This window comes from Lissotriton vulgaris, chromosome 9, assembly GCF_964263255.1.
Source record: "Lissotriton vulgaris chromosome 9, aLisVul1.2, whole genome shotgun sequence".
NCBI lineage: Eukaryota > Metazoa > Chordata > Amphibia > Caudata > Salamandridae > Lissotriton > Lissotriton vulgaris.
In genome coordinates this window covers 645,502,008-645,528,083 of record NC_141697.1, presented here as the reverse complement: position 1 = coordinate 645,528,083, position 26,076 = coordinate 645,502,008, and the positions used below count along the sequence as shown (strand labels likewise).

At 40.7% G+C, this 26,076-nt stretch overlaps 1 protein-coding gene across 2 annotated transcripts in view; it reads right to left on the bottom strand.

The window, feature by feature from the left end:
- The window catches only part of SNX32 (sorting nexin 32), a 305,491-nt gene that overhangs the window by 102,692 nt on the left and 176,723 nt on the right, over positions 1-26,076 (bottom strand). For both annotated transcript variants that reach the window (XR_015299987.1, XM_086938325.1), the window contains exons 9-11: positions 20,900-20,939; positions 16,683-16,769; positions 10,870-11,029 (exon numbers count right to left, since the gene is read on the bottom strand). Coding sequence is in view for 1 of the 2 variants with exons in the window: in XM_086938325.1 (XP_086794451.1) it covers positions 10,870-11,029; positions 16,683-16,769; positions 20,900-20,939 (287 nt within the window). In the remaining variant the exon portion in view is untranslated. The remainder of the gene's footprint in view (positions 1-10,869; positions 11,030-16,682; positions 16,770-20,899; positions 20,940-26,076) is intronic.

Sequence of the window (26,076 nt, the reverse complement as noted above, 5' to 3'; positions counted from 1 at the left end):
GGGTGCCCCCACTTCAAAGGCATCAGTAAAGAATCTAGGGGTGCGCATTGAGCAGAGTCTAAACATGAAAGGGCAGGTTCCTCAAACAGTTAGTTCCTGCTTCCATGTACTAAGTCTGCTGAGGCGAGTATTTCCGTTTCTTCCAGACCATACATGGAAGACTCTTATCCAGTCACTAGTCCTTAGCCGCTTTGACTACTGCAATGCCCTACTGATATCGGCCAATGAGGCCTTGTTGGATTGCTTGCAGGTGGTGCAAAATACAGCTGCACGGTTGGTACTGGATGCCCCTCATAGATCTCCATTGAACCAGCTATTGCGGCAGCTGCACTGGCTTCCAGTGCGCAAACAAATAAAATGTAAGATTTGCTGCATCACCCATAAGGAAGTGCATTGCAATGGGCCATTGTATTTGGCGGAGAAGCTTAGTCGATACACCCCCCCTTAGAGACCTGCGATCCAGCTCTAAATCCCTTCTTGAAGTCCCGTGCATTAATAAGACCAGGACTGGGGGTAAGGCTTTTTCCTACCATGCCCCACAAATCTGGAATTTACTCCCGCTATCACTGAGGAAGAGTACGGATCATTTCCATTTCAGAAAGTCCTTGAAAACATTTCTATTCTAGATGTCTCACACATTATTAGCATTTTCATACTCGTCCAGCAAGCGCAGAGATACCCCTACGGGGATGATTCAGGCGCTATATAAGTAAGAAATAATAATAATAATAGTATGCTTTTTTCTGGTTCATGGAGGTCCTGACTTGGCAATTCGGGCTGGACTGTTCCCTTGAGAAACAGGGTCAAACCTGATTTGCAAATAGCGTGGTCTAAACTGGTGTGGCATAGTAAGCAAAAGAACAATCGATTTAACAAAGATCTCTTGCTTGGGGTGAATGTTTGATGTGTTCTGCGTCCCATCAATCATTTGTGTCTTTTGCCTTCTCTCCCTAAGTGCGCAGGGTAAGCCCACACGTGGGTTCCGGGCTGAGTGTGCCACTGAATTCAAGCTAGCCTGGCTGATGAGGGGTGATACCCCAAAACTGGTCCCAGGATGCTTGTTTCTGGTCCATGGAGATCCTGGCTTGGCAGTTCGGACTGGACTGTTCCCATGAGGAGCTGGTTCAAGACTGATTTGGATATGGTTGGGTATAAATTGGGGTGCAATAGTGAGCAAAGGAACAATGGATCCATATCTCTTGACTGGGGTGGATGTTTGATTTGTTTTGCATTCAGTCCATCATTTGTGAGTTTTTTGCTTTATTATATTTTTGGCAGATTCGACTTTGCTACAAAATGTATACATGGCATACAAAAGATGTCCCAGGGAGCATCCGCTCAATTAATAATAAATTTAACAGACATAGGCGCATGTAAGGTCAATAGGGGAGCAAGGCTGGGGTACCCCTATCTTATTTGCAATTTTTAAAGGGTCTCCCGCCATTATCATAAGAACGGATAATGGCATAGAACCACTTGTCAGTGGGCTGTCCAAAGTCAAACTATACTCAGATGACATTACATTGTTTTTGAAGCCAGGCTTAGAAAATCAGAACAGATCATTTGATATTTTCCATTTATTTCATTTGGTGGGCAGCAACATGATAAATAGATTGAAAACAGAAATATTTTCATGCAATTGCACAATAAGCACTTTATCTCCTGAATTACGTCTCCTTGTAAATTCCAAACCTAAAAGATACCTTGGCATATATGCTACAGAAGATACTGGTGATCTTTTTGTATTAAATGGTTTGCCCTTAATTAAGAAGATTTAAATAATATTTTCAAAATGGATGGCTCTCCCCATTTCATTAATGGGCACCATCCCGCTGATACGCATGTGCATTTTACCGCTTTTTAGGTCTTGCCTAGCTAATGCGTAAGCAATCGCTATGCGAGAGATATAGAGGTGCTCCAGGAAAGCCTACCAAGAGAGCTTTGGAATGCGGATTATGGACAGTGCATGTGCTCCGTGCACGCGCGCGCCATTTGCTCTCCTGCCCCCCCATCAGACTTGAAAGGAAGCCGCTGGCACACCACCATTCCACCATTTGTCTGAGCCTCGCATCACTTCAAAAGCTGCCGCTCCCACCCCATCAGACTTCAAAGTAATGCGCTCCTGCCCCGCCCCGCCCCGCCCCGCCACAGCTGTACCTCTGCCTCAATCGGTTTCTTTTCTATTACCATGTTTCGCTTATCGCTGTTGCGTTCCACACATTTCCCCCATTTCATACCCACCAGTTACCTTTGTACCCTGACCATTATGATTTAATTTTGCCTGCTTCACATTCTGATTTTTTTCCGTTCTGCCCATCGTTCACGTTGCCGTATTATTTTTGGGGGCATCTTGCCTTGTATCGCGTTCTCATCTTAATAACCTATTATGCCTGTACCGCCGATTTAGTTTAGATTCAAAATAGTTTCTTTGAAAGTCACTTTGGTGTGCCTGCCGCCGCTTGTTTCTTCGTAGGAACGCAGCTCCTCGCATCTGTAAGATCTGCATGTTGGGTCCCGCTTTTGAGTGCCTATGCCTGTACCGCTGATTTAGTTTAGATTCAAAATAGTTTATTTGAAAGTTTTTTTCGTTGAAGTTCTCCTTGGAAAGAGAACTGCCCACTTCAACCTCGAGATATCCCACCCACCACGGCATCTTCTTTAAATGTATTTCTTTCACTACACAAACTCCTAACAGGCTTGAGAAACACACACCACACATACAAACACACAGAAGCTCCACTTGCACACGTGAGCAATCCCACACAAACACCCAAGTCTCCTGGAACACGAATTTCCGACACGTACACACAACCCATCTCACACAAATGCCCAGTACACAACTCTCACCCATGTTCACGCACATATACAAACAAGCAGCCTTCCACACATACAAGCACGCGTACACACATGCCCCTCGACATATAGAAACACTACACACATACACACAAACTCCCGCTGACAAACTGTACACCTAGGGGCATCCTGTTCCGCACACACAAACACACGCCAGCACCTATCTATCCACAGTCACATTTTTCACACAAGTAGTCTCACTCGCGCACACAACGAACACAGCACTATGCATAAAAAAATGCCATTTATTCGCTATATAGAAACTCAGGCACTTCGTAGGAACGCATCTGTAAGATCTGCACGTTGAATCCTGCTTTTCAGTGCCTATGCCTGTACCGCCGATTTAGTTTAGATTCAAAATAGTTTCTGTGAAAGTGTTTTTCGTTGAAGCTCTCTTTGGAAGGAGAACTGCCCACTTCAACCTCTAGATATCCCACCCACCATGGCATCTTCTTTAAATGTATTTCTTGCACTACACAAACTCATAACAGGCTTGAGAAACACACACCACACACACAAACACACAGAAGCTCCACGTTGCACACACGAGTAATCCCACACAAACACCCAAGTCTCCTGAAACACGAATTTCCAACACGTACACGCAACACATCTCACACAAATACCCCGTAAACAACTCTCGCGCATGTTCACGCACATATACACACAAGCAGCCTTCCACACATACAAGCACGCGTACACACATGCCCCTCGACATAAAAGAAACACTACACGCACACACAAACTCCCGCTGACAAACTATACACCTAGGCGCATCCTGGTCAGCACACACAAACACACGCCAGAACCTATCTATCCACAGTTACATTTTTCGCACAAATAGTCCCACTCGCGCACACAACGAACACAGCACTATGCATTAAAAAACACCATTAACTCACTATATAGAAACTCAGGCACTTCGTAGGAACGCAGCCCCTCGCATCTGTAAGATCTGCAGGTTGAATCCCGCTTTTGAGTGCTGAAAGGCTAAATTAGCAAATTACACAGAGCTTGATGTCTTCAGTAAAATACAACAGAGATGGTAGTCAAGAAACAAATTGCATATACACAAAGAATTTTTTGTAGAGATAAATTCATATAATTCTCCATGCTAAAGGCGGCAACATTCCATTGTATGCCATTCTATGCCAAATAGCTGATTTATAGAATGCCAGCCCTACTACTTAATATCAAACCTCGGATAACAACAAATTGTCTAGGTGGTGCCTGACAGAAGACATTGGTAATTTGCCCATATTATTTGGCAGTGTCTAAAGCTAATGACATTCTGGTCCTCCATTCAGGAGCACTGTAGGCTCATGCTAAAAATTGACTTTCCAAATGATGCGCTTCTAGTGTTAATGAGTTACTCTTCCGATGTGAAGTTAAAACTGGATCATGGGAAGAAAGATTTTTTGATTATTCTCATTGCGAGATCTATAATTTTTCAGAATTGGAAAACTGAGCTAATATCCACATTCAAACACAGGTACGCCAAAATATTAAGAGTAAAGAGTCTAGAACGACTGTATGCGGTGAGGTCAGGCTCACATGGGAGGTTTTTGAGGCTGTGGAATGCCATAGAGTAAACTATTGATTAAACTATTGATGGAAAGAGTGATTAGGGACAGGGCTGTTCCTCTTTTGAGGGTAACAACATTTTAAACTCCTTACAACCAGGTTTTAGGCTACATTAGGGAACACAACAGAAGAAAAAGTCTCATTTTTTCATCACCTATGAAGGGAAATCGACCAAGATACAAGTTGGCACATGCAGTGCTAGTCTCATTGGAGCTGTGATTGCCTTTTAGAAGCTTGAGAATTTTATTTAATTCCAGTTGATCATGCAAAAAAGAAACAAGAGAGGCAGGAAATGGATCTGTACAAAACATTGCTATATAACTTGCTCAGTGGTCTGACTCCCTCTGCCGGGATTCTTGCTTGTCAATCTGGCTTTTGCAGGAATTGTGCAGCAGCCTGGAGTGTTTTATAATATCAAAACTTTGTTTAATAACTATCTACAGCCATTTGGTCCCCCTAATTGAGTGATTTGGATTTGTTCTATCTACATTCCTTACACTTGCCTTCAGTTGGTATGCCGCCATCATATCAATTATTCTATTCTAGATTTATTTGAATAATCTGAACATGACCACTCTATTACAGAACCTTGTTTCTTTGGATTTAGTATTTCACTAAGAATTTTACCCCCCAATCAAACCTTATTACAATAAAGCCAAACTTCAATTACCAGCGTGAAACTTATATTTGATCAGGATTTTTTTGATTGAACCACAATAAAATAGGCAATTTTCAATATCCTACCTTAGGAAAACTGTTATGTGCCTAACTTACCTGCAAAGAGTGTGAGCCACAGTGGCCTTGTAGCACTCTCCCTTGGAGAACAGAGCATACTTGTCTCTTTCCAAATATGTATTATGACACCAGGAGCAGAACTTCACAGTCCTTCTACTACTGGATCTCCACCTCGCACTACTAGTCTACATGAATGTGTAAGATTTTGAAGTTTTAACGTCTGAGTAAGAATTTGGCAGACAGAGCAAAGGCAGATAGGATGGTGTACAATTTTACATCCACCACCCTACATTTGCCCATCAGATTTACAGATGTCAACCAGCCCAGAGGCCATTTCTATACATTGATAAGAACCGCCGTCGTGAGGGTACTTGTCAATGTAGGAAAAGTTTGACGGAGAGCTCCATTAAAACGATGGCCAGCCGTAAATCTTGTCCAAAGTATTTTATTTTTCTAAAACTAACTTCTAAACTCCCAAAGCAGGAGTTTTGTTTTTGAAAAAACATACAAATAATGATCCTTCACAACACAGGAGTTGTATTCCATGGTGTAGGGGTCATTTATGTTTTACAGCTGTCTCTCACTACCAGATACACTGGGTGATGACAGGCGGTAAAAAAAACAAAGCTACCTGATTGCCTACTCTAAATAGCACAGACAGACAGATGGCTTTTCTCCGATCGCTGAAGGCTTATGCCCATGGAGTAAATTTTCCTCCTCCAGCATAAACCTGGCAGCCCACCCACCTCTAAATTCAGACCCTCCAGGATTTCGCAATTTCGCGGCAAACCGCGAAATCGGCACTTTTGTAAAAATGCCGCGACTTTTACAAAAGTGCCCGCGAAATCGGAACAAACAGAAATGAATGTCCCTGTTTCCACTAACTATAGATTTTCTTTCACATATTATATTATAAAGTCAAACAAAAAACTGAATGCCTTCCTTTCTTGAATTACAAAATCCGTATTTGCCATTCACATACTGTAAAATTTAATTAGATTGTCCTTCTGAATAAAAGAAGAATCCATTCTGCTGTTTTACAGCAGCCCGAGGGAGGCGCATATGCGGTCTTAAAAGCAAGGACACAAAAATATGAGTTACACAGCCTAATAAACGTGACATTTCTGCAGGATCACATGCTGAGCTCCCCTTACTCTTCTGTAAAATAAGGAGCTCCGTTTCTGTGATATTATGATTCACTTAGAGTCCAGAAATATAAACGGGAGAAACATTCCTGTTGTTAGCAGATGTCACAATCTTGTGCTTAAAATGTGTTTAAGGCACGAAGGCACAGAGGGAGGATAAAAGTAGCGAACACACCTTTACATATGGTCCTGCAGAACGTGGCTGATCTATGCAGCGCTTTATTTATTTGAAAAATGTAGAGAGATTCCAATGTGCATGGCCAATATGTTCCTTCGAAGATGCCTCCTTCTAATGTCTACTTGGGGATAAAGTTTACATTTGTTTAGTGAGAACACTGTGTTTTTATTGTTTGTTGGCATGTTCAATCATCTGACCTTGTGACCTTGACTGAAATGAAATATATTGGCCTCTCTCCCAGGTGATATAAATGGGCAGCTTTTCTTTGTATAACTTTTCTCCCAGGGTTTTGGGGCTTCTGACAGACTTGGTGCACAGTCACACAGCAATTATGGTTTGTAGGTGCAGACTTTGATTTAGAAATTCCTGGAAAATTGTTCCACAGCATGGAAAACTTCAACTCAGAGTGCCATTGTGGTCACCATCACCCTGCGCTTCAGATAAACTATCGCAAGGAGCCCAAGTAGGCAAACCGCAGCAAGAGTTTCTCCAACGCTGCGTCGGTCAACAGCAGTGCCCGGTTCTGCATTCAAAAAGAACTGATGGAAGAAATGCTGAACAATGTCAAACATTCACCCCAGGACAGAGATCTGGAACTAATCCATCGTTTTTTTGCTCACCATGCCATTCCAGTTTGAAACCAAAGCTCAGACATGCAGGGTGTTCCATGTGTGATGATACACAACCATAAACAAGCATTTGCAATGCAATAGGTTCGAGAGTTTGAGCTATTGGCATTGTAAATGATAAAGCCATTTATTTATGTGTTGGTTTTAAAAACAGATAAAAAAGGCATTGCCATTAACAATGCCAATAGCTTAAACTTTCGCAAATGCGAGACCTATTGCATTGCAAATGCTTGACATGAAAATGACTGCTCAGAAGAACTGCAAGATTAACACGACAAGCATACATGTTCCGTGGGCATTTATTCATTAACATGTTTATGTCCTATATGTAAATATATAAGAAAGGGACCCCCTGAGACTAGTAAGAAGTTCCTAGGTCAGGGCACAATATTTAAACAAATAACAATCCTAGGCAACTATGGGGTCCTGAAGGATATTAGGTACAATGGCACGAGAAAATATAGGCACAACACAATGAAATAAATGCAGTGTACTGGAGAAAATGGCATAAACAGTATGAAGATAAGTATTATTCATTTATTATAAAATATCCATAACATGGAGAAAGATTAAAAATCACAAGTATATCACAGTTATTCATAAAAATGTTTCGACATATACATTCATGTTCTAAATCAATTATCATGTATTAATAAAAACAAATACAGTCATAAAAAACAACCAAGTGGGTTAATCAATAATCTCTACGCGCGTTTCGGCGTAACACACGCCTTCTTCGGGAGAACCACTTGAAGATTCTAAAAATACGGAGAAAAATACATGGGATACCAATGAGCGGATGAGATTACATGTAATTCATGAACGGAGCAAAGTCCTATCGGAAAGTAGCTGATAGAGCCAAAAGTTAATTGGTGGTCTGGTAAGTTGTTCGAAGTGAATTAGAAATAACTTTAATTTCGCCTTCCAAGACCAGGTAAAAGCTTATTTAGATGTAAGGTCTAGAACTGTGAGGGATAGTAATTTCGACAGACCAAAAGCCAACATATGACTAAATAATTAAAAAATAAAAAATGATAGATACCCAGTTTGTGACGCACTAATATCGCCTTGAATGAACCTTAGTAGGATGTGAAGTCCTATTTCAAGTTATGGGTGTTGACGGCACACAAAGCGTCTAAAGGGGTACTGGAACCCCTTTAGACGCTTCGTGTGCTTCAGGCGAACATTACCTGCACTGGGTTAACGTGGCCATCCATGCCCTCAACACCCATAACTTGAAATAGGACTTCACATCCTACTAAGGTTCATTCAAGGCGATATTAGTGCGTCACAAACTGGGTATCTATCATTTTTAATTTTTTTATTATTTAGCCATATGTTGGCTTTTGGTCTGTCGAAATCTTGGAAGGCGAAATTAAAGTTATTTCTAATTCACTTCGAACAACTTACCAGACCACCAATTAACTCTTGGCTCTATCAGCTACTTTCCGATAGGACTTTGCTCCGTTCATGAATTACATGTAATCTCATCCGCTCATTGGTATCCCATGTATTTTTCTCCGAATTTTTAGAATCTTCAAGTGGTTCTCCCGAAGAAGGCGTGTGTTACGCTGAAACACGCGTAGAGATTATTGATTAACCCACTTGGTTGTTTTTTATGACTGTATTTGTTTTTATTAATACATGATAATTGATTTAGAACATGAATGTATATGTCGAAACATTTTTATGATTAACTGTGATATACTTGTGATTTTTAATCTTTCACCATGTAATGGATATTTTATAATAAATGAATAATACTTATCTTCATACTGTTTATGCCATTTTCTCCAGTACACTGCATTTATTTCATTGTGATGTGCCTATATTTTCTCGTGCCATTGTACCTAATATCCTTCAGGACCCCATAGTTGCCTAGGATTGTTATTTGTTTAAATAAGTCCTATATGTAGCCTTGAAGCCAAACAAAGTGTTTACATTGTAAATAAACCAAATATACATAGCGTCATGTTGTTAAATAACTCAAAAACAAAGATATCTGTGTTTGTCTTAGGAAAAACTGCCAAATAAAATGCTGCAAACTTGCCGCTAAATTTCCATATTTGTGGCGCTAAATTTCCATATTTGTGACGCTAAATTTGCTAATCCATGCCGCTATATCCTGGGGGGTCTGGGGCGGACAGACAAAGAGTATGGCGGAGAGTCTGCTTCACTGCTGTTGCAACAGAGTACGTTCTCCCTTAAATTCTATATCAGCCCCATACACATTAGGCATTATGCCATTTATGACAAAGGCTTCTATTGCTCTGCTTAAAGCTTGACCACAGTCACATTGGGATCACTGTGTATTCAAATGGATCCCATTACGGAACTCTGTGCTTTTCCACCCCAGCGTTAAGCTGGTAAAAAATACTTTCAATAAATGTTTCAAGACCTGGATGTTCCCCTTGAATGATCTGCTTCTTTGATTTCTTTTAAGCACCTTTCAACATAAGGTGACCACTTGTGGTGTAAGTGCAATTCATAATATCCTATAACTCAGTACTATGTCATTTTCCAGCTTCTCTGGTACAGTATAGCCTCCCAAACCAGTTTATCTTACAGTGATGTTTGGGTGTGAGGTATCAGTGTCTGTTGTTATCAAGAATATGGATTACAGGTTTAAAGGCATAAATGAAGCTCTAAACTATTCCCAATACCAGTAGTGATTAGAAACAAGGTATCATCTAGGACCAAGAATACACATGTTGAGCAAGATAACTAACTTTATACCACAGACAGGTTGACGGCAGATATAAGGTGAGCAGTACTCTAGTCTACGATACACTCAATGTGTTAAATCTTCAATTTGGATTTGACTCAACTTCTTTCTTAAGTGATTTCACAAAATCTTGGGGCTTGGTTTTTAGCAGCTTGGATAACACTTTTTCAACTGACAGCTACTTTGCAAGTTGGTTGTTGGTAGAGATGATTCTCAGCTTGGAGTCAACTACACAAATGCAGAGACAAGAAGGGAATGCGGATGAACCAAATGGAATTTTAATTCCCGGAGAACGGACTTCCACTCAAAACACTACCAGCAGTTAGTAGAATACCAAAAAGCTGCTTCTTCCTAGCACCACTAATGTCAGCGAGCAGTATTTTAATGGCTGGCATATGGTCAATCTTCAATAAATACTCTTATTAGCTGTGATGAAGAGTATCTCCTTGTTCTCTCGTGGGATTGGTCTAACACCTATGCTTCTACTAATTGAAAGTGACCATTCGGTGGTAGCGAATTTACGTTAATATAGTAAACACAAGTTTGTGGTGAGCTGATTCGTTGCAAAGCAACATAGGCATATTTGACAAAGACTCCAAAACACTGGTAGTACCAGAAAAGATAGCTCCAAACCTAGCTGTTATATGATAAGTTGAGGAAGCAAAAGAGATGAAAAATGAGAAAAAAACAATTGCAGCTATAAAACAGAATGGAAATGGAAAGTGGCAGGCACGTCCAAAGTATTTTCCCCTTAAATGAAATTGTCTACAACTTTAGTTAAGCATACTACAGGAAAGCAGTTTCTGTCACACAACTGGCAGGTGTCAAGAATCTGTAAATGGAGAATAGGAGAAAGCCAGGGTGTAGGTGCTTCTTCAGTACAAATTAATTGTAATAAATGCATTTAAAGGACATTCCACATATTTACCTATTATATTTTGACAAGTGACAACCCACACCCCTTCCTCCATGCACCTGTACACCTACCCTAAGTCGTTCTCCCCATTCATCTTTTCTTACCTTGTCTTGCTGAGTCCGACAGTCTTTCAAATTTCTGACAGCAAACCTGCTGGTGATTTTCAGCCTGTTTCACTTCCTTATTTTTCATCCGTGCTTTGTCTAGGGCTTTGTTTGCATTTTCATAGTCTGTCAATGCTCGCAGCCTGCGATACAACAAATCCTGGAAAGACACATAAAAATTACTTGAACATAATACATGTCCTGAAATAGAGTTGAGCGGCTAATTCCACATACCCGAACCGATACCATCAGTCAATCCTACATGTATTAATAAATGTAAATGGGTTTGTGTCCATTCATCAAACCGGCTGGGTAGTTTTGACTTATTGACTGAACATTGGTGGCATACAGTTTTAGAAATGATTTTCAGCAGCAACTAGGTCACTATTAAGATGAAGGGAGAGCTGTGTGTTATTGGTGTAAGTGTAAAAATGAAGCCCAAATGATTAGACAAGAATTACCCAGGACGAATCATATACAATGAACGTAATTGGCTCTAAGATGACCCACACAGATATCCTCGGGACACTGGCTGGAAGAATGCTACACTAGCAGCCATAGTCAATTGTTAGTCACAAAGCAAGTGATCATTATTTTGTACTCCGGTAATAGAGCTAGTATGACATTGTTGTTAAATAAAACCAACAAATATAACAAATTCAGAACTGTGCCACTTCCAGTATCCACAAAACCTCAAAGACCATTCAAGACAGTAGCTAACTCCGAGTGCCACCAAATGCCATGTGCCAGATCAAGAAGGTTACCTCAATAATGTTAGAGACAGCCAAAAATTACTGTAATAAGTGACAAGTATTTAACCAGTGTTGTATGAAAATAAATAGGTAGATAAGGAGAAAAGATCTTGAAGTCAAAAGAGGACTCCTTCAACAAAACGAATTACTTTTTTAGAGCTTGAAAAAACACGAACAGGACCCAGTTCCATGTGTTTAAAAGGGGACTAATAGTTACTTTGGGATTCATTTTGACAGATTAATTTTGGGATAATTCATTTTTGCTTTCCACTTTTATTATGTGTAGTATTGTTGTTGAATTACCTTTGGGTTAATAATTGTTTTTCATCTGTAGTTAATGTTTTTGATATTTTTTTTATAATGTATCTTGTTCTGCTTCATTGGGTGGGATCCTCTACAGACCCATTTTTTCGCTCTTAAAATTCTCTTTTTTCTAAAATGATCCTTACCCGTAACACTTTTTTACACACCTGTCCCAAAGTTTTTGCAGCAATTTCATTTCCCTCTTGATGTGTTTTCCAATTTTTTGGCCTCTGAGGTCTTTTGGATAATTAAATTCTCTTTCCCTAGGAGCCATCAAGCATTGGAGAAAATGACTGTGGGGTCACAGTGGTTGCAAATGACTTCTGGTATCTGACAGGACAAAGACAAAGGGGGTTGCCAATCTTTAAGCTCTATGAAAAACAATTTAACTTATTTATTTAAATGGGAAAGTAGTAGGTAAGTAGTAATGTTCACAGTAGTTTAGTTGAGAGCTACTGCAAGAAAGAGCTAATGTTAGCTTTGAGAACCACTTGAGAAGTAAACATGTAGGCACAAATGCTGTGCAGTTTAGAGATAAAGCATTCATTCACTTCCCCACAGATATGTAACAGATACTGGGGCTTTATTCTGAAGACCCAAGGGGTTAAAATGCTCCTTAACTTTACTCAAGTTAGGTTTTTGAAGAGCTAGATTTTTCTACTAAAAAGTTCAAAAATCATGGACCAGTTTCTTATCAGTCTTTAACTGGGCTTTTCAGACTGTCTTTTTAACCAAGAGTGTCCCACTTCATTAAATAAAACTTTGGAAGCAGACAGAACAAGTGAGAAATTAGGTGCCATATAATTGCAATATGTCATAATGTTGGATTCATAGGCACAACAAAATCAATTACTAATGTATTTTAGTTAGAAAGTAACTCGTTGCCAACCCAAAACTGATACAGTAAAACAAGGACAAGCTTTTGCAGAATCCAAGAGTAAATGGATGGAGGTATTGCATACCAAACGAGCCTTGTATCCATATGTTTAGCACACACTAATGTATGGCAGAATCATGGCAAGTAAAATGGATAGTGTTACAACTGACTGATGGAGAAACAGCAACAACATCATCAGCAAGGATTTATATAGTGCTTCGCAAATGTGACAGGAAACTACAGAATAAGATGATTTAGCAATTTGAGTACAACGTTTTTTATTCCTTTTCTGATAAATGAATTAAGAAATGAAACCAAATAATGAAACCCATAGCTTAGCAGTTGTGAAAGTAAAAGAACAGCCATCACGTGGATTTTAGACAACTTTGTCACTTCCAAGACTAGATTGTTGCCCCAAACATAAACTCTGGTGAGAGCAACAAGCTTTAGTCTATGTTCCAGGTCCCGATGGGGTGATGATTGATCTTCTTAAATATAATCCAAGTTTCTGGGCCTGTTGCTATTGAATTTTTTTAACAGTTTAGCATACTCCCCCGTACAAAGCACATGGTCAACTTCATAATAGTACTAGTTTTTAAGAAAGAAATTGATTGGAGCCAAGTTGTTACAGAGCAATCTCATTAATCAACACAAGAACCCTTTATAATCGGATTAAAGAAAAGGCAACTGAGAAAGAAATTTTGTATCCAAAGCAAACACATGGAGATGATGATTTTTATCCATGATCAAAGATTGGTATGGTAGAACAATGTCTCAACCTCAATCTTTTGATGGGCAAATATACAATAACACAAAACTCCCCAATCTATCTGGCATTCATGGATCTGACCACAGCGTTTGACCGTATAAACGGCTTGAAGCTGTGGTCTATTCTGTTAATCCTTGGCATGGATGCAGCACTGGTGTACTTTACAGCCTATTTCCACAGGAACATGAAAGCTAGAATAAGATTAAATACCCAATGGACTGTGTCGGGGAAAATTGGAATCTACAGGGGAGTAAGACAGGGATGTGTTTATTTTATATAGAAATGATCTTCATTCATTTTTACTTACCACTACCCTTGACGTCCCCAAAGTTAAGGAGAGTTTCCTTCCCTCGCTGTTGTATGGGGACGATACAGTTTTAATGGCACATACCCCAAGGGCTCTACAACAGTTAGTGTTTGGATTTGTACATTTTATGAAATCCCTAGACCTACAGACCAATTTTAATAAAGCAGCCTATATAATGACCTGTGCCCTGAAAAACTGAGATGGAAACACTTAAGGTGGGAGAAGCCTCTCTAAAATGCACTCACACTTTTTCATATCTGGGAATCACGTTCACAGATAATGGTTCATGGACCGAACATGTCACACAAAGCAGCAATACATTATCAAGAGCAGCTCATTTGCTCCTTAGTTTGTGGCAGACAAAGAAGGAAGGAGATCTCCTTTCTCTACTGCAGATCTTTCAAATGCGTTGCAGACCGTTAGTCAGATACAGGGCAAAGGTATGAGGCATTAACAAGTGTTATGCAATTCATGTGGAAGAAAACAGGTTTTGTAGAAGAGTTGTAGGAGTGCCTATTTCTACATCTAATTTTATTTCCCATAGTGAATTGAATATAGAATTTATTGAGGATTACATATACCTCCGACCCCAACTATTACGGCTCGCTGTATGGAGGAACAAGGAGGCAAGTCTCACCAAAGATATTGTTCAAGACTGTCTCTTCTGTTAAAAAGGCAAAAGTATCCCATGGCTGGCAACTGTGGAATCTTGCTTACGGAGAGTAGGATACCATCACCCTTTTTTAAAACCCGAAGGACCAGCAAACGTTAGTAAAAAAGGAGCTTAAAATGGCTCTGTACAATTCTCGCAAGGCTGACAGACTGGCAACTTAGGTCTTAAAGGCACGTATAGCAGCATGCATGAATTTAAGAGTAGACAGAGTAATGGCGATGTATCTAACGAAACCTTTGGGGCGATGAGAGAGATGTCTGTTCCGTTTTATGGGGGATACAGTGGAATATATGTTATGGTTCCCCATAGGATTTCATGCAAATTTGGACTCCACCCCCTGCCCATGTAATGGAAGCTCAGTCTAATCCATGCTACACTATTCTTCTGTGGTTTTTACTCTATTTACACTAACATAATTTGACTTCCCCTAATTTAAAGGCTTGCCACCAGAGACTACAGAGAAGCATACAGGAAGTTGCTACTACTCTCTGATGATAAAAGCATTTTTTATGTGGGGTTGTTTCTGAAAACTGCAGTTCGGGGACGTATGTCAATGAACACAGATTGGAAATGGCCTAGAGTTGGTGTAAAGTATATGGTCATGAAGTGTAACCGTTCTAATGTTAGATTTAGTGGTTTCTGAATTTTAAAAGAAATTTTTAAGGACACCCCCTTAGCAGAAAAGAGAAAACTGTATGTTATATGTGATAGTGGTGCTAGGTTATTTTCATCACTAACATGGTGGACCATTAAGTAGGTTTTTATTTTTAGGTTCAACACTCCCAGCTTTGCCATTGGGCTTTGTGAATTGAGATACTGTTTTTAAAATTCTATTTTTACTGTGTACTATTATGGTTTGCTTTATGTGAACCGAATAAAGATAATAATTCAAATTAAATGACAAACATTCTATGTTCCAAGTGAGAGGGGAGCTGCAATCAGGTACTACTTTGTAAACCAGAAGTAAGGTCTTAAAATGAACATGGTCTGTAAAGGCAACAACCAACTTTTCACTTCATGTGGTTCAAGTGTTGTTTTTTTAACAATAATATATCCACATTCTACCGTGGGATTGATTGAAGGGGTTTTTAATGATATCTTGAAGAAAGCAGTGACAATGGGCATTAGATAAAGTCTTTGAATACTTCAGGAGAAAGGTCGCCCTAACATTGGAAAACATGCAATTTTGTAGTATTGGTAGAAAAATGATATATTACATGTAAAGTGCATGCAACCTTATGTTTCGCTGTTCTTGTAGAATGATAGGGTGTACATTATGTTGGGGTGTTCTTTTGTTACTCTATGTACCCATGGAATGGTTTAATTCTGAGAATGTTGTGCTTTGAAATACAACTGTATGAGTTGTTGCTGGTGGAGGTTACGTTAACTGCGTGCCTCCACAACCGTGTAGGTTCAGGAATAAATCCTACCTGTATGAACGCTTTGCCTCTAGCGTATTTACTACAAATTGCTTAATAAATGAGCTCACTTTTACTTTTTATTCCATAGTAGTCTGAAATTCAAACTGTAGTTGAGTCTGTGCCAAATGTTTCACTAACGTATCATCAGCTTATATTCTGACAACCAGAGTATTCCAGAAATTGATCTCTGATTTTAGCAGTTGTATCATAAATGATTCCCTACAGGCGAGAGTATCATTCAGGCAGACTTAATATTCTCAACTTGACCAGGATACTTCTGCTAAAATATATGACAAAGAACAAGATGCAAAAAAAGGTGAACTAATTCTTAACAAATCGACTTAGTCAGGTTAAGGAAGTGTTAGTGTTGAAAGGTGAAATGAATCATAGGCAATGAATCCTTCGCCCTCACCATACAAGGAGGAGCGACAAACCCCTCTCCACTTGAGGACCTTGAGGTGAAGTGGTTTGTATCCCTATTGCAGTACCAGAGGCCACCCAGGATTTAAGATGAATGCACTGCATCACTGTGACAGCACACTGGCCCTTGACGGACATAGCCCTAGGATTACTATAGATATCTGGTTGGCCATCAGAAATGCTGGCTGAAGTTAGTTTACACTTCCTGCCTTGTAATTGCATTGAATTAGTTCACTCAATATCCCTTGCTCTCTATTAGTACCACCCCACCTGAGACAACATAGATTGTACCTTAGCAGCTTGAGAGTCCCGCATGTAGTATTTCAAGAGATCGGTTAGCTTGAGGTCTTCATCCGATGCCATCCGTCCTTCTAATTTCTGGGATGCAGAAGCAGAGAAAACAGGATCAGTGCGAGTGGACAACAAGACTGCAGGGAATCTCACACAAGGAAAACAGTATTAGAAAGTGAAAAGTTGAATGAGAAAGTAGGAATGGAGGGCAGATGAGAACTATAGCAGAGGAAACTAAGATACGAGAAACGTAGGCAAAAAACAAGAAAGTGTTAAAGGAAATAAGTCTACTGCTGAAGATATAGAAACAATGAGTAAAATAAGTGGTAGAAAAAATAAAATGGCTACTAAAAATGCAGAGAATGAAAGTGAGGGGGACTGGAGATGGGAAACAATGGAAGTGATAAGGATATGCTGAGAGTGTATGTAAAATATTATCTGCAACACTTCCTGCACTGTACCCCTGACTCAAGTTGATCGATCACTTTCAAATAAAATATTGTGATTTCGTACTCACTGAGTGTGGAGTATGTGGAGAATTGCAACATTTGTTGTGGGACTTTAAGCTCTTGAGCTCTGACCCATGGTAGCCTGCAGGACCTACCCCTGTGTTTTGATTGTAGTTTCTTACCCAAGCCTCTCGCATATACCCTTTGTGAGGTTCTGTTCCCACCAGGTCCTACCAGCAGGTCCTCATGGTTTCCCAGTAAAGCACAGAGAGGCTAAGAGTGCACACCTATGTTGTCTTCTCTCTTTGGGTTTGGAAATGCCTCTGTCATTACTGGGTGAATCCACATAATACTATCTGGTTACTTAGTTGTGCCTCTAAGGTTTGGGTCTATGTCGCTCATGAATGAACTCCACACTGTATTCTCTAGTTGCTTAACCGTGCTTCCAGCAGTAGGACCTCTGTTTTACTCTGTGAAAGACCTGCATATCTCTTGGGGATGTACTGATTCTCATCAGTGGCCCCTTCTTCTTCATGAAAATACACTAAACATAGTCAGTATTCGTTTGATTGACTGCATCTTTTCTCACATTCAATGCAATGCTTCATGTTTAAGAGGACACCACCTGACTGCGTCCGCTTGGCGACTATTTTTGGCTTGTATCCGGAGTGCTGGTGATGCAAGAGTGAGACAGGTACTATGGCACATATGTGGTGAGTCTGTGTACAGGTCCAATATTTAGGAGGGCCGTAATACTGTAAATAAGAGATAACAGGCTTAAACCTCGACTAGACCCTACAACTATAGTGCTAGGTGACATGGGAGAGAACTCAGACTATCCTCTTACCATGCTCAGGAAAACCTCATAACACACCTGTTTATTGCTGCTCGGTTCACAATAGCTCATAGTACAACCCCATCAGCACAACTGTTGTGAGCCAAGGTTTGGTCACTATACGCAATTAAAAAATGAACTGCCACTATTTAAAATGAGGTCCCTAAGTTTGAAAGAAAATTGACCCAATTTCGTACTTATATAGAAATGCAGGGGAAGATTGCATTGGGCCCTGGCACTATTCCTAACTTTTTGTGCGTTTCTGGAATATGTGACCTAAATTTATCAGAAGATTCTGATGGGGGAGATGTGGAGGCATCCAGTTAGAGAGATGCTGCAGATGAAGCAAGGTGGTGGGTGTGGGGTATTACAGGCACTTCATCTTCGAGATCACAAGGGGAACTATGTTAGGGATTATGAGAGAAGAGGAGTAATGTATTTTATTGGTCCGTACTAACAAGCAGAGGTTGAGCAGCTCTTTTGTTTTAGGATTTAATGCCAACCACAGCACTGAGACCGCTCTGATTGCCACCGCAGATGACATCAGAACACTCCTCGACTGCAGAGAAACTGTGATCCTTATCCTTCTCGAACTCTTCATGGTGTTCGATGCCGTCTCCCACAACACCCTCAGCAACAAAGGCTACAACATAGACATACAGTAAGACGCCCTCAGATGGATCGCCTCCTTCTTTACAGGATGCCGACAGAGCATCCGACTGCCTCCCTTCACCTACACCCCCCAAAGATATCACATGTGGTATACCACAATGATCATCCCTCAACCTAAACCGGTTCAACATCTACATCAACCCCTCTCTCAGACATCGTCAGATTCTACAGACTCAACATAATCTCCTAAACAGACAACACTCAACTGATCCTCTCGCTCACTGAGGACCCCTGCAACAATAAAACCAACTTCTGCAACACCATGAATAACATAGCCAAATGGATTAGAGACAACTGCCACCACCTCAACTCTGACAAAACTGAAGTACTGATCTTCGGGAAGAACATCTCCACATGGGACCACAGCTAGTGAGTGGCTTGCAGAACTCGGACTTACACCCACACTGACCGACCATATACACAACCTCAGCATCATCCTCGACAGCCAACAGATCATGAAACGACAAGTCAACGCAGTTGCTTCCTGCTTCCACACACTTAGTATGCTCTGCAGAATGTTCAGATGGATCCCAAACAACACAACAAAGACAGTCACTCAGGCCCTCATCACCAGCCGCCTTGACTCCGGCAAACCCTCTACGCTGGCATCTCCACCCAGCTCCTTAAAAGACTCCAGACCATACAGAACACCGCAGCCAGACTCATCCTGCTCCTCCCCAAATGAATCCTCATTGCCCCCCACCTGAGAGACCTTCACTGGCTCCCCACCAAGAAGAGATGCCAGTTCAAGGTCCTCACACACACCTACAAAACCCTCCACTTCCAGTGACCTGACTTCATCGCCTGCTCCTACTCTTACATCACTGCCAACACCTGTAACAAACTTCTCCTCCAGCTCCGTACAGCACCCGCACAGGCAGACTTCAGAAAGAGACCCAAGACAGAGACACAGTGTCCAGATAATCAATGGGGTGACAGTGTTGCGCTTCAGAAATGCTATATGACTGATTGTTTTGATTGATTTATTTGATTACAATTGGCCATGATTTAGGTTAAGTTGCCCTATCTTGCAGTCAAGCTGGGTTCTGTTTCCTGCAACACAAATTTCCAGATTGCTAAAGTTTTATGAAGTGGGAATAAGACTGCACACTGCTATTCTTTATCATGTACACATTTGGATCAGGCCACTCGACTGGCGCTTTGAATAAAAAATTGTGTAAAAAAGCCTGCTTTCACCAAATTGTATTGTTGGAAAACACGAATTGTGCCTGTAGCAATTCATGTAATGAGGTTGTTTCCATTTGGATGACATGTAAGCTGCAGATTGAGCCTTATTGTTTCTAGGTCTGTGAACAGGCCTGATGTAAGCGGACGTCACCATGTGAAATGTACATAATGTACCAATTGTTACTTTCTAACAAAACAAATGAAAACATTTCCCTCAAAAACATAATGAGGATGACTCCATTGCACCATGTTTAGGGCACTTGTCCAACTTCATGTCCCGCACCCAACATATTCCATGTAGATAAGTACAACTAGCCCCTTTCCAACCATACACTCCAAAAGAGCGCCCAGGATTCCAATGGAAAATGGAGCCATATAAATGCAACAGTACAATGCAAAGAAAACCTTCTTGATTTTTGAATAGGGGTACAGAGGTGCAAGAAAGACTCTAGCCATATATGGGCAGATGAATCAGAGGGGACCACCACCCCATTTGCAGCAAGATAAAGCTTTTGCCGCAGTTAGGCAGGAGTAGGTGCCGTATAATTACAGCTCACAGACGGAAACCCAAAATGAACATACTTGGCCCCCATACCCGAGATTGGACACAGCAAAGGTAACTCCAGAGGCTATTTGTGCCAGAAAGGGAATGCTTGCTGAGGGCAACATAAAATGGGTAGTCCACGCAACGAAAACATACCACAGGAGTTGTGAGGTAGAGTGCAGTTGCACCAGTATGTTTTTAGGGGGAAAGAGTATTGCAGGGGCTGCGTCGATAAATAGGATCATGAAAGTGGTGAGGTCTGGAGAAGGTCAAACTCAGTGCATGGAATTCACTAGTGCAGATCTTCTCTGGGTAATGTTCTCAGTTGAAGCAGTGAAGTTACAATTCCCAACCTTTTTCTGAGCAGGGAGGGTATATGACAAAAGAAGCCTTGAATAACTGTATTTTCTTTCCCTGGAAAGTCTTGGTACCAAGGTATGACCCATGATAACTACAAGTCAAGACAAAAACTGTCCTTATTCAGATCCCAGCGTGCAATGGGCCAACCACAAATATTTCAGCTTCTTACCCTCAGCCTTTCGAACAATTCTGCCAACTTCAGGAACGTCCTGTAGGATTAAAGTTCCAAAAACAATATTACGTAATTTTAAAGTTACTTTCATAAAGAGGAGGAGAGAGAGCGAAAAAGAGGGGGGAGGGAGAGAGACACACACATACAGAGAGAGATTTGGAGCAACAGAAAACAAATGTGCAAACTGCAGCAGTGGGACTGCGTATGACGGTGCTCCGGAGAAGAAAGTAAATGCCACAAAAAGAATCAATGATCTATATTCACTTTAAATTTCATTTGAGCTCACTCGAGCCACTTTGTGAGATGACTTATATTTCTATATTAGAAAATGATTTATTTTTCATTTTAAAAAAGTGTAACTCAACCAGGAAGGTGTAAGCACGCCGCACAACAAAAGCAAGAAGGAAGTGCAAGGGAATCCCCTACAAAGAACCTACTACCAGGGATAGCAAGTAAATAAAAACTTTGGTAGAAGACCTACTCTGAAACCGGAGAGAAGATGAGAAGGTGAAGGAGAAAAGCAGGCGGAGGAGAGGAATGGGAGAGGCGACAAGGATGCTGAAATGTGAAGGACGAACAATTACTGAATTGTGAATTTATGGGAAAAGACGGGGAAGATGTGACAAGAGTATAGTAGGGTGGGAAGCAAAGCAATGAAGGGAGTGCAAGAAATAATTTGCTACAAGATGAGAAAAAGGGGAGCTAAGAGGGACTGAGACAAGAATTGGATACAGGATAAAGAAGTTGAGATTTACAGTAGAGATTAGAATGAAGGGAGCCTCTTTGGGATCAAATGAAGAATCTAAGACATTGGAGGGGTGAAATAATTACAAAAGGGGCCTGGGGAAATATTCTCCCTAGTGTTCCTGATTTGCTTAAATGCAAGAGTTTCTAGTATTAGCCACAATCAATTTGTGTGCTCATTCCCAAAAAAAGTACCTTCAGTCACTACTTGAGTCAACGTACTTTTCAACTACACCTAAGTACAGATTGCAAGTTCCCTATCACTGTTTATTATAAATGACAATGCCTTTTATTTATGAGTTTTGAAAACCTACAAGTGGTGTGTAAACATGCACTTTGTACTTCTAGTCCTTGTTTATAAGAAGCAAGGCTGGCAGTAACTGTGCCTCTTTTACTGCCAGCCTTGCTTCTCCTAAGCAAGGACTATAAGTGCAAAGTGCGTGTTTATGCACCGCTTGCAGGTTTTCAAAACACAAATATAAGGCATTGTCATTTACAATGCTATTAGCGTAAATTCTCACAAATGTGAGACCTATTGCATTGCAAATGCTTCTTTAATATGCCTACGGGTACGTTTTTGATTCAAATACCTCAGGATACAGATATTTTTGTATATTAAACTCATAGGAAAACACTGAAAATAAAAATGTGGGACGCTCACAAGTATGTATTAGGGAATGGATGCAGGAGTAACGTAATTGGGAATTAAAGGATTACGTTAAGTGGATTTAAGGGTACTGTTAAATGAAGGGAAGGCGGTACAGTGTTTGTCCCCATAAATTAATTGGAAAAGGACAATTCCGAGGTTAAACTCATATGTCTGGAAAGAACAGGCAGAGGTATTTGTTGTAAAAATTGTGAAAAAATAGGAGTCTGGCCTCAATCACTTCGAGATAAACCATCCAGGATTAATCTCAAATTAATTAATAGCCCCAAAAGAAGAGTCATTATGTGACTGTACTTGACACAAAAGATTAAACCTGTTCTACTCAGCTTTTACTACCTATCCCCTCAATCGTGGTAATGAGGGACTGGGTCAGCATTTATCGCACCTGTTAATTACTGAATCTGAAGGTGTAGTATTGAGTGGGTCTGTATGCTCACTCAGTTTTTCCTCCGAATGAGTCAAAACGTGGTATCATTTTATTTAAAATCGCCAAATAAAACACTTTTGCCTTTTTACAACCAGTTTCATCTAGGCAATTTTACCAGGTTTTCAGAGCAAAATATGTCTTGGGGAAATTGCGGGTGTGCATTAATTACTATAACACTTAGAGCGAAGGTCGAAGTGGGAAAAAAGTTGGGGAGCTGTGGGCGGAGCATCAGCGGGCAGGAATAACCAGAAGATTGGGTTAGTGGGTGGAGTCAGAGGTGTGGCTAGAAAGAGCAAAACATACCAATTTTTAGTATGTTTGGCATTTCACTGACCAGTTACAGCTCATAATGGTATTTAATGCAACCAATAGATACACATTTATTTGAGGTTTATTATATGAGTTATTGACATTAAAATATGTTTACAATGTGGAATACGTTTTCAATCACAGAATGTTCCAAATACGCTTATAAGTGGACCCAAAAGCCATTTGCCCCCGAGCCATGCAGTTTCTTTCATCAGCCCTTCTCCTCCCTTTTTCTAACCATTTCTAAACATAAAATTTGAGTTTAAAATCTATGACAGGAGGCCCCATGCGTCGGGGAGCACTGTTGATTACATCATTCTATGCCCCTCAGTCAAAGCAAAATTGTAGTCATACTTTTTTTATGTGCTTCACGCAACGTCATGAAGCCAGCATTACACATATCCTGGTTTCCTGTTATTGTATCTAGCATCGGCTCTCAAAAATGAATATATACACCTAAAACAACCCAGACCTGTTGGTTTTACAGATGCTTTTAGCAGTATCAGATGAATGAGCTACGACTATTATGACAGTAGTTTGTGTAATTACTACTCAAGTTAGTTTGCAATGAGAATTGCAAATGTATCAATTCTGAAATTAAGAGTCTCAAACATTGGTAGAGTAAGAAATAGGTAGTGGACCTTGAATTATCTCAAACAGTTATTTCTCCCCTTTAGACTACTATCCTCTGCAATCACTATTAGACACCTTCAGCCTTTGTCTCCCCACATGTAGGTGTCTAGAAATACCACCCAACAGAGACTGTATGAAAGAAGTTCAACATGAATGGAAAAATATCATAGTTTGCAAATGTTTTCCACATAATTATGGCTGTGCCGTATTTTCCATATAATACATAATCTGCTGCATAATCTGATGGTTTTAACCAAAAAATTGTGTGTAGCTCAAACGGAACAAAACACATGACTTGTGTTGCTGTGAAGTGGAGGGCCCTTTACAAACGTTGACTGGTGACCGTTCTTACTGCTGCACTTGTGTGTTAAACTGGTAATAATGAGGCGAAAGCTGTGCAGCGACTGTTAGTATGTGTAAAAAAGTAAAAATAATAAAGTATCAGAAAATGTTCCACGTTACGCTGCAGCCTTTCTTTGCTGCATAATTTAGTCAACACTGCAACATAATTTTGTCCTCCATTGATTCATAATTGCAGTTGCCCCAAAGCAGACAGCACATGTTAAAAGTGCTTGTGCATGAAGCACAGAGACTGTGAAGTTTGCAAACGCAGGGGCATGTATAGGAAATGGTGGTGCAGGGCCTGCAAAGCAAGTTACTTTGCTGTGCTGCCGTTCGTCACAGAGAAAGGGCAGGAATGCACCGTGTGTATCCAATACAGTGCATTCCTTTCTTTTCTCCCTGTGCTGGTGCCGTTTCGTCAGCCTAGCGCCAACGCAGGCACCCTTGTACCATGGTGCAAGGGTGCCTCCGTTGCATGCAAGATTGTTTTTGTGCAGGAAGGGGCCCCTTCCTACACAAAAACAATCCTGAGAGGCTTCTTCCTCCTATGTGTGCTGCACATATTGAAAGAGAAAAAAACCAGGAAGAAATAAATATATTTCTCCTTGTTGTGCCTCCCTGGAGAGGCGTAAGATTTTGATACATTCCCTTGTAAATCTAGCAATGCATAAAAGACTGTGGGGGTTGCATGGGAACACTGTGGGCTGCTTTGTAGGCCTGCCCGCAAGACTGGAGGTGTACTTCGGTATGGATTGTGGTGGACTGGACTTCAAGGCTAACTCATTGTCCACCAGGATGGTCCACCTGCTGGTGCTAAGAGACCAGGGCTTCTATGGTCTAGTGGTGTCTTCTAAGGTCTAGTGGGGGAATGTGCTCCCTCAGAAGAGTGGTCTGGTGGACTGGTCCTGAAGCCTGATCCTGGTACCCTAGTTCTAAATTCGGTAGCTCTGGCCATAGTGCCACATCCTCTCTCCCCCCTGAACCCCTTTCTGCCCCACTGAGAGAAACTTTCACTGTCTTTAGCTACAACTAAAGTAACAATATCATGGAAAGAGCAAACACTCATGGGCAATGCAAGATTATGTAAAGCATGCAAAATATAAGCAGGAACGACATGTTACCTTAACGTTTTTACACAAATTGTTCAGAAATATAGGAGTGTTTTTTGCCTCAAATGTAGAGGACATGAATACAGGGCTCCTCCTGCACACAGGTGTGCCTTTGTTGCACTTGTGGACAGCAAGGATGGGGTTAAGCAGGGCTCAGAAGATAAAGGGACTCATCAAGAGAACCTGATCTGACTCACGGAAACCCACAAGGGTAACTCCACATTCATGTCTGCCAGCTAGTTGCTCAAACATCAACATTGTGTTTTCAAGTGTCCTGCAAAGGATACAGTTGGAACTGTCCGGCTTGGCTAACTCTCCTACCAACAAAAAACTTGAGTGCTCTTGAGAGTAAAAGGCAGAATTGTATTTTCATTAGGGAAGTGAAGGATACATCAACTTAATTTTTTGGGGTGACACCATAGTATGTTAGTGAAGCTGTAAAGCGTCGCTAAAAACAATTCACAATCCTAAGAGGTCCCAAAGGCAAGACCTATTGGCTATGCCAATGATTGTTTAGATATATCATTTGCTAAATGGGGCACTTTTAATTTGGTGCCAGACAGGGCCGAACTGGTAACCTAAAGCATCCCTGGCAAATTGTGTCCATCCCCATTACGGTGTGTTGCGAGCAAACGCAGCAAGTGAGCCTGACCACTACAGAGGGGACATGGAGCAGGAGGTGTTCTCTCCGCAAGAAACGTTTGGAAAAAATTACATAAATGTTGCATTCTACAAAACATTTTATTATATATTCAATTGTATTTGCTTTTAGGGCACAGTAAATGATGAGCTTTTAGTGCACCAGGATACAACAGTTTTGTTGGGGCTCTTCAATGTTTCCCTCACTATCACCCTTCAACACTGCCCGCCATCTTTCCAGAGCCCCACCACCACCCTCCTGGACAACTTAGCCAATCTCGGACTAAAACAACTTGTTGATACC